Here is a 10,308-nt window from a genome sequence, read left to right on the forward strand (position 1 = left end):
GCAGGCTCCTGTCTGAGGATAAGCTAGCATTCCTGTGCACATCTGTGGGAGAGACGCTCGGGGAGAGAGACCTCCGGAAGGCTTCCCAGTTAACACTGCAGACTGCGGCTGACTGATAATCACTTCTCTGCGGTTTTGCCGAAACTGGGCTGCTGCTCTTTTCAGCCTCACTTGTGTCAATAGATGAACAGAAACACCCGCGCACTGACGTAAAGCTCCCGAAAGGAAAGAAATTTTATCACGTGACCAAACGGTATGATAAATATAGTATAAAGTCACCTATTTTTTTGCGAGCTGCAAATCATCACAGTTTTTTTTTCCCTTTATCATTACCATTTTCACCAAGTACTTGAGCAGCTTTGAATGGATGTATTATTTTATAAAATCCATTTGACCTTGCGTGTGGGCTATATCAATAGCTCTCCTGCTGTTTTTCTGATTCACAGAAAGCTGCAGGGAGAGGTCTGACAGCTAGAGGGCAGCACCTCGGTCCCCTGTGGCAGCCCGGGCACCACTGGATCAAACGGATAGACCGTTGGGGTGTGACAGAGATGCTGATTGGACGCCCTCTTTGTGGTGGGAGTGGATGGATCAGCCCTTTGAGCTCAGATGGGCTCAAAAACACCCCTGGGGATTGGGAGTAGATCGATGTTTCCCTGGAAAGGAGCCCACAATGTACCGGCCTACTGCTCCGCTGCACTGGACAATTCTCCAAGCCTGGACACACACTTACGTACACATACTCATACAGACTCACACGCACACAACACAGGCACAGATCATATACATACTCACAAAAACACACGCACAGGCATACACACACACACCATACACATACTCACACACACACACGCACGCACACGCATACACGGGCACACAAAGAGCCAAACCAACGTACCAATTGAACTCCTTATGCTTAACTGTGCCAATGCTACGCATATTTTACCATTTACCACTAAACCTCCTGTTACACCGTCAAGCCCCAGCCAAACGTGTCAATAATAATAGTGATAATGACAACTACATAAAAATACATAAAATACATAAAAATAACTATTTCTATAAACTGTTTTATTACCACCAAAGAAAGCTTTATTGTCCAACACACCTATCATTATGTTTCAATTGCAGTCTCTCTGGAGAAGTTACCATGTCACACAAGCCCTTTACTGCTTTACCTCCTATCTCCCACCCATCTCTCCTTCTGGGACCCTAAGGGGGCTGGATTCGTCATGCGGCATGGGCTTTTTCTTGATTTTTTCCTCCCATTTTTAAATTCTGCCACCTTCCATGCTGACCATTAAAGGTCACTAACGGAATTGCACCATTTTTTACATCATTGTGATTGGTCGGCATTATTTTACAGCTGAAAACCCATTCTAAGTGTGTTATCAGCCAACATTACTGAGTTGTTGTTCCAGGTGAGCAGGCCTTTGATTTGATGCCGAACATTACCGCTGCCAGCGCCACTGCATCTTCAATTGCACCCATTCTTACTGCCATTACAGCCATGCAGCAACTGTGACCATTACCATTACGCTAACTGCCATTACACTGACGCCACCGAGCAGTGTAACCCCTACGCAAACTGTGCTGCTACTGCCAATCAACTGTGCTGGAACAGGTTTCACTGATGTGGCAAGCAATTCCTACTAAAAGCACACGGAGCGAAAAACCAAGAGCCTCAACTTTCTGAGTTTTTCAGTCTAGCTGGCATTTTGTCACATTCACAGTTCCTCACTTGCTGCCTCATGTACACCAAAGGGTGGATGCTTATCATAGACGCACTGAAGATGCATGGAAAAAACAGGAAGACAGATATACATATCCAGCCAAATACAACGTCAGGGAGAGGGTAATTACATCATGCACCAGAGCCTTATTCAGGCAATCTCAGTACACTGTAAGGTACTTGGAAATAAAAAACAATGAATGGATGCCTTTGCAATTTTTCAACTCTTCCTCCAACTGTAGTTATGCTATTAATGTCTTTGGATTTCCTGCTACAATTGTGGTTATGCTCTGGATATCTTTGCAGTTCTTGCTGCAACTGTAGGTATACTATGAATGCTTTTGCAGTGCTTGATACAACTGTAATTATGCTATGGATGTCTTCACAGTTCTTGCTGCAACTGTAGCTATGCTACAACCTCCAGCAGAAACTGTCGCAATCTGAGCCAGCAGCTCCGGCTGACCATGTAAAGCATGCAGCTCCTATTACATTTTATGATCACGTGGCGAGATGCACTTCCTGCGTGTGGCCTTCTCTCTGAACCCCTGAACTCCACATCTGCGCCTCAACCTCAGGTTGGGTCCCACCTCACACAGCGCTCGCCGTGACACCCGAACCCAACGTGAGCTCGGCCCTGCTTCCTGTGCTGCCAGCGGTTACGCTGATTACAGGGAGGCGCGAGTCAAAATAGCGCCCCGCGTCCGTCTGGGGGCTCCACGTTGTGGCCCCAGGACCCCACCCCATCGCAGTCCTGCCGCGGCCACACCAGAGCGGTGTCTAATCAGAGCCAACACACACACACACACACACGCGCGCACACACACACACACACACGCACGCACGCACGCACGCACGCACGCACGCACGCACGCACGCACGCACGCACGCACGCACACACACACGCACGCACACACACACACACACACGCACACACGCACACACACATGCACACACGCACACACGCGCACACACACACACACACACACACACACACCACATATGTGCTCACACACATGCAGTCAATCATGGCTTCTCCTGGTGCATGACGCCATAGTGTCCAGAAGCCTGGCCAACATGGCTTTCATATGATAAACAAATTCAAAATAACTTTAAAATGTAGCGCCATGGAAAAAAAGATGGTGGGCACGAAACAGACAGGGTTGCTCTTTTATGGATCTAAACTGATATTTAAAAAAGATTAAAATGAACATATAATATCCGTATATGTATCAACCACTTCTAAGAATTGCTATTCTAAGTTTGAATAAAAAAAAAAAAAAAAATACACATCAACCGTCTAAAACACAAACAGCTGTATACAGTGCCGCTGCGTGCGGACTGCAGTGTCAGTACTGTTTTAATAAAGCAGACATGCTCTGTAATTTTCAATTCCTGACCGTGACGGGGCAAGCCGGTCTCCCATGACCGAAGTTCGCTGTAGCGTTTGGGCTTTGGTGTTTTTTAGGGCGATCCGCCGTGACCCGTTCGGGAGGGAGATTGGGGAGGGGGTTGGGGGGATCGATGCGTGCGCTGGAGTTAGGCAGGTAAAACTGGCGGTGATCGGGGCTCAAAATGTCTGAAAGCTCAGAATGACTGCGGGGGGATGCTGTTCGTCAGCGCGTGTTGTGACAGCTTTATCCCAGTAGAGCGGACGGTAACACGCTGAAGTGCACAGCGAGGGCCGATAAACGTCAGGCCCGTCTGCGCCGCCACGGTAACCACTGACAAACGGCCGGCCGGCTGCGGGGGGGGGCTGGGGGACTTGTGTGCTTTTATCTTATATATTAATGATGGGGGAGAGCTCGAGTCGCTGCGCACAGTGTCTCAGATCAGTGTCCCTAATGAATCAGGAGGGTGCTGGCATTTGTACTGCGCTCAAACAACTGGCCTCAGAACAGCAAAAGAGTGGTCACGTCAAAGTGGAAAAAATTCAGCGCGTTCGCAATCTGAATTGTACTAACAGCTCTCAGACACCACTGAAACACCATTGTTACTTAATCAGAAAGAAATGGAAGCCTGTCACTAGGATTCCAGAACACTAGAGTAAAGCACTGAAGTGAAAGCGCCCTATTACTTTATTCTTCCTGTCTATTTGAGGAAATAGGTCTGGGGACTGAAAGGTCAGAGGAAGTAACTACAGACAGAAGAGGTCAAAGTGGGGATACTGTGGGAAAGTGCCTTCTCTGGGCCGAAGACTATCACAGGAATGTAGGCTGCTGAGGTCAATAGCTGGTGTGCTATGCTATGCTAATTCATGCTTCAAATTTGCATGCGGACACAAATGCGTACGTGGCAGCGCCCTCCATGAGCTGCAGACCCTTCATGCTTACTGAACTGTGGCAAGACAGTATGTGGCAGTGTGCACCAACCACCGAAACGGCTAGTCCTGATCCACTGTTCCTACTGACCCCACATAAGCCAAGCAAACACACTGGAGCCCAACTGGCAAACTACTGCTCTTGAGAGTAAATGCAAGGCCATTAACTTCCCTGCCTTCCTCAATATGAGGAAGGCAGGGAACGCATATGAAGTTTAGGGTGACCGCAGTTGATTTCTCTCACCCCCTGTTCACGGTCAGAAAACAGGGACTCATGGGTAATACTGTGGTTAGACTTAAGCACAAAGAGGAGGGGCAAAATGAGCTTTGCCAGCTTCAGCTCTGTGACGTTTTTTCTTGATAGGTAACAACCGGAACTCCGGCACTAATTAAGTCTAATGAACTTATAAATATATAATTATGCAAATCAATCTGACCATATGCCACCACCGACATTAGTTTCATGCACTTAGTTTTTGATTTAATTGCACCGCTGGAAATTACGAGGCTAGTTTAACGTTTTGTTCCCTATTGTGTACGTAGAAAAAAAAAGGGGGGGGGGGGGGGGGGGGGGGAGTCATTTGGCAAAAGTCGAACCTCGCATTGAGAACACCGTTTCACCTATTCGCACCGACGCATCAAAAAGGCGCCGCCGTGTTAATTTAAGTGCTCCGCGCTGAGACCTACGGCGGTTGAAAAGGCAGCCTCACCTGGCAGAGAGGCCAGGGAAGATATCTCCTTTCCCGCACGACGCGACGCCTTCGCCAGCCAGCCAGCAAGCAAGCAAGCAAGCAAGCGCCGGATATTAATTATTCATGCACTCTCTGTATTAGCGCGGTTTAAACCTAAAAGAAAGCAAAGCGGCTCGGTTAATCCCTAACCCGCTCGCTGCGGCGCACAGCCAGCGCACTCGGCACTCGGAGCGCGGGGGAAAGCAGGTCAAGGTGACTCAGGAGTGCGGGCAACAGAACTCCGCGCCTCCTCTCAAGGACGCCGGGGTCACGGAGACGACGGCGCGACTCGGCTCAGCTCGGCGGAAAAAAAACGCGGGATGCCCGCGTCCGCTGTGCGGCGGCGAGGAAAACATCCCCAGGTGGGAGACCGACCGCCGTCTCGATCCTGAACTGCTGAAAGCACCCGCTATTTCTGTCCCTTCAAAGAATCCGCTAAAAGCGAGCAGGCACTTCTAAAGTCTGAAAGACGGCATATTTACAACATCAGACTGGAAAGTGATTGACAGGACCACCTCGCAGCCTCAAACAACAGAGGCAACAAAAGAAAAGCACAGGTGCATCTAAGATCCTTTCGCACTTAGCAGTCGACACTAAAGACTTCAGTTGATTTATTATTAGTCTGCACAATAAACATGATATGAAACAGCTAGATGTATAAATATAGACCAAAGACCTCCATTACAAATTTGTCTGATTTATAAGCTGGTGATATTTTTAATCTTTCATTCTACGCATGTGAAACTATCACTATTACAAACTAAAAAAAGTAAGGGTAACATTTTATTCTCGTCCCCTGGTTTTCATAGATATTACTTGGCTGATCTAGACTGTATAAAGCCCTTTCAGCACTATGGTTTGAAGGTGACCGAGCTTTGTGGCCCTCAGTGTTGTAATGGTACAGTCAGTCAACATGGCGAGGCCATGTGAGGTTCACTACAATCTCAACACTCTTCACTGTTTCACCAGGAACCTTTCCACTGTGGTTGACCAAGAGGTAGTGTGCGTGCCTGTGTGTGTTTGTGTGTGTGGTGGTTGGGGGGAGGGGTTTTGGCGAGTCAGGATACTTATTGGCAGGGACTGTGGGAACGAGTGTTGGTCAGTGATAAGCCTCAATCAGCACATACGTACAAATAAAACTGAATTACAGACGTGTTTCCACTGACAACTATAGTGTTGTTATGTATTGCTGGTGGGAAAACTGTGCTCTTCTTGGTGGGATCATAGCACCAAACCTATGACTCCCACAGTGCTTGCTGGACAGATGAAGACTGAAACAAGTGTTATATAGAAAATTACACAGAAGGGAATAATGGCTGATAAATGGTTCCAATGAATAAAGGCGAACTTCCATCTCACTATCACAAACCCCTGCTGTTTCTGAAGACAGGACACACTTAAGTCAAAGAAAATGCTAATCTAACTAATCTAGCTAATGTAAACAGCCTTTTATCTGTCATAAAACTGCTCTTCTAAAACCATTTTATGAAATCTGTTTTTAATTAGATCTATTTCTTATTTAAATTCCATGAAATCAACAGCACTAGAGCCTCACTTCCAAAAATGTACCATAAATTGCTTAAAAATAAGTACTTGTACAGACTACCCGTGAAGTGACAAGTGCCCTTATTTTAGAGATTATTTTGCCGTGGCAACTACACAGTACCTACCTCCACAATGCATTTGGACCCCCCTCCTGAAAACAGATCGCCTGCACAGTACATTTCCTTCCCTTTCAGCCCTCACACGAGCACCTATTAACAGTCATTAACTGTAGATCCTGTTTTATAATCTGAGCTGAGCTGTGTGTATTGATAAACCTACACCACATGAGCAGGAGAGAGAGAGAAAAAAAAAATGAAATGGAAAAATAAACTCAGAGACACGCAGTGGGCCCCGGACAGCCCAGAGCTGACACCGACAATCTGTGCATGTAAACGGTTCAGTAAGTCGTCTGCTGTTTGCGCAACCTGCTAAAAAAAAAAAACTGTTCGAACGGAGGAGGCAATGGGGAAGTTGAGCATGTGGAATTTAGAAAAAAATAAAAGCAGACAACCATAAAGCACGAGTCGCGCCTTCTTCTCCGCTGTTCATAAATCTTGCCTTGGCTGTAATCCCCCAGCAGATGCCGCGGCGCAAGCAGACAGGAGAATAAACGTGCGCACTGATAATCTTTGGCACATGGGGCCTTCCGCTCGCACATCCTGCGGCTCTGACCTTTTATGGCCATTCATAAGGTATGTTCCTGAACAGGGCTCATTTGCCTGGCTTTACTGTTGACCTTGTAATGCTAACCCTCACCCTTTCCAGTCTTTTATTTTTTTAAAGCGTGAACGTTTTGGAAAGTGTAATTAAATATGAATAAGGCTTTTTAAACCTGCACGGGTGTGAAGTGGCGCTATCACTGCCCCCTGGTGGCCGTGGTTCCCTTACCTGTGTCCTGGCGGAACTGGTGCATGGACTGCAGGTCGATGATGTACGGGGCCAGCTGCGCGTCCACCTGCCCCAGCACCACGGTGCCGCGCGCATCGCCCTTCAGGACGTTCTCGATGTGGTGGCACACGGCGGCACTGTAGGGCCGCCAGCGGCCGTGCTCGTTCAGCCACTCCCACACCACCACCCGTGCCAGGTTCTGCGGCGGGTAGCCCAGCCCGTTCACCGAAACCATCACTCCGGATCCCGGCCGCGCCATCATATCCCCCCCTTCCCCACCCGCGACAGGGCCGCGCCGAATTCACGCACGAGGAAAACTCTCCGTCTCCCGAGCAGAGCACCGAGCCCACAGATCAGGTCCCGGAAGCCCAACCACTTTGACGAGGTCTTCAGTCCGGCCGTCCAGGGTCCTCTGAATTCCAGCACTCACAGTGTTCCTTTTATTTGCTTCTGTTAATGCCGCCTTTTGTAATACCACATTACAGGTATTGTGAGGTCTAAAACACCGTGATCTTGACAGTCCCACGGTGTGTGGCCCCAAGAGGGAGACTCTTATCGGGGGGAGTCCGATTCCCTTATAGCGTTTGAAGTGGCTTCTGCTACTGCCGCTGATAACGATGATGATCAAGATGAAGGTTTCCAGAAGTCTGCAGCTGGGACGTCGTCTCCAAAACCAAAGGAACCAAACCCTCAGTGCCTCCACAATCTCTGATGTGTGCTGGTTTCACGCTCTGAATCAGAGGAAAGTACAAACATGTGTGAGAGACAGCATGCAGTTACACCAAAGCAAATTTCTGTATCGTGCTGACCATGAGTAACTATTATACTGCCCTCAAACCTCACCTTCACCTCAAGATGAAAGGTGACCCCAGGCAAACTGGTCACAGAGATCAGTTTATCACCTTCCTTAAACGTTACAAGCAATGGAAAAAAAAAAAAAAAACACATACCTCCAGTAACACAGAAACGGCTCTGCCTTTAAGCTTTCTTATACAGACACAGACAAACGGTTTCCCCCCAAAAAAATAACATGCCCTTTGGTGGACTCTTGGAATGGTGCTCATTCGTATGTACTGCAGCTTTGCCTCACCAAAACAAGGGGAACTTGTTTATCTCGGCAACCGGTATAATGCAATGCCCCAGCACGTAAGTGCAGGACTCTTTGATGTGAGGATCATGTAAATACACCACACTCACTGTCCACTTACTGTATTTTGTCACGCCAGCCGAATAGTCCCAAAGGACTCTGCACAATGGCAGGAGCAAAACCCTTCACACACATCACCTCGCTAGGATTATGATGGGGGCATAAATATCATTATTATTCCTCATTCCTGTCTGCTACAAAATGAACGAAACATACACAAACTTCAAATGGGAGCACTTTCCTTTGTGTCTCATAAAAACACCCTTTCCCTTTTTAGACATTGTTCCTTCTCTGTTTAAATCACAAAGGGGACCTGTATTAATATATTAATATGTACGATATATTTTAATATCCGTTCTTATTCAGTGATATCACTCATAATGCCCCGCATATTCCAGCTTTAATACGCTCCACAATGAACTCGTTGACCACCGCTGCAGAATACCGAACCATAATGACAAAAAATACGTTACACACAATAGCTTACGAACACCATTGAAAAGATTGCGCGTACAGTATTTGCACTGGAGCACATAAACCTGTAACAATATAGCATCAGAGGTTATTGTTCTACTCAACCCAACTACTGCTTAGATTTCTGGGTCTGGCAAATAGGTACACCGTTTTCTTCATATTATTACAACAACAAAATTCGATCAGCAATGTTTCATGCGGATTATGTTTAATAAAAGATGCACTTACAAATAATTACTCCTCGCCGTAGCATATCCCACGAGCTGATGATCTTCTCTCCCCCTCCGTCGTATCTTACTTAAAATGTAAAAGAAAATGGTAGTTGTGTGGATAGATTACATCCGGAATCCTTCTGTTCCCCGTGTTATTTCCAAGAATTTGCCATACCCCCGCGTGCCTTCTGTGTTTACCCGACCTCGCAATCTGCTATCCAGATATGAAAATAAAAAACACATGCCCCAGTTATAATTTTCCCATCGTGTGAGGAGCGTAGTCATCTTTGATTGAGGTTTTTCTTTCAATGCCGAATTCTCCGTCCAGTGCGATAGCCTACCTACACTGTAGCGACATTCATCCAAACAGGTTCTTAAAAATTTACGCACGAAGATCGGGATTCACCTGGGTGTCTGCGAATACAAAAAGGAAGAGAAAACATCACTCCCGTTCCTCAGCTACCGAGTCAATTTCCACAAACTCGCCATTATGTTTCAGCAATGAAAGCCTATACCAGTTATTAACATATGGTGGTGTACGTCACCAAAAATAATAAAAAACGAAATCGTTTATCAGGCTACATCTAGCTGTGTAGATGGAAATCTAACCCACTGTTTCACCAGACTATCGCAGCATCATATCAATGCAGGGCTGACACTCTGTTGGGATTTTGAACGTTCCTCGATGAAAAACACACACATACACACACACGCACAAAGGGCGCTTAAGTGAGCAATGTGTTGCAGAAAAGCACAACGCTGTTGCTCCTCTTGACTCCGCTGCGCAGACTTCTCAATAAAAATAACAGAACGGAACTGAACGAGGTTTCGGTGAACAAGGACGGAACCCCATCATTAAAGAAAGGGAGACGGTAGAAGCGTTAATACTCACTTTAGCCTTACATCGACGCTGAACACTACGCCGCACGCCCCCTTGTAACGCCGACCAATTCTGAGCGTCGCCATGTGTATATGCGGAGAATAGAATAGATTTGTCAGTTTTTTTTTTTGGTCAACGAAGTATGTTACGTTTCGGCGATAGTCTCTCGACTACTGGTGCCTTTAATTCTGTCCCCGTGTTTGTCGCCTAGTTGCTTTGGATCAGTTCAACTGGATGCAAAGTCCTGAGGAGTACCAATTACTGTAAAATAGATGGAGACATAATTGGTCAATTTACATAAATTAAGCTCAGCATTGTCAAATTTCAGGTTTCTAAATATCTTCATAGTTGTCCAGCATTACGGTTGGAGTGGATGTCTCTT

General features: G+C 46.8%; 1 protein-coding gene across 1 annotated transcript in view; it reads right to left on the bottom strand.

Moving 5' to 3' along the window:
• The window catches only part of dtx1 (deltex 1, E3 ubiquitin ligase), a 52,814-nt gene extending 42,895 nt beyond the window's left edge, over positions 1-9,919 (bottom strand). The window contains 2 exon segments of the mRNA XM_036526795.1: positions 7,214-7,944; positions 9,063-9,919. Of these exon segments, the coding sequence (XP_036382688.1) occupies positions 7,214-7,475 (262 nt within the window). The 5' untranslated portion in view covers positions 7,476-7,944; positions 9,063-9,919.
• Between the last annotated feature and the right edge of the window lie 389 nt (positions 9,920-10,308).

Source organism: Megalops cyprinoides, chromosome 4, assembly GCF_013368585.1.
Source record: "Megalops cyprinoides isolate fMegCyp1 chromosome 4, fMegCyp1.pri, whole genome shotgun sequence".
NCBI lineage: Eukaryota > Metazoa > Chordata > Actinopteri > Elopiformes > Megalopidae > Megalops > Megalops cyprinoides.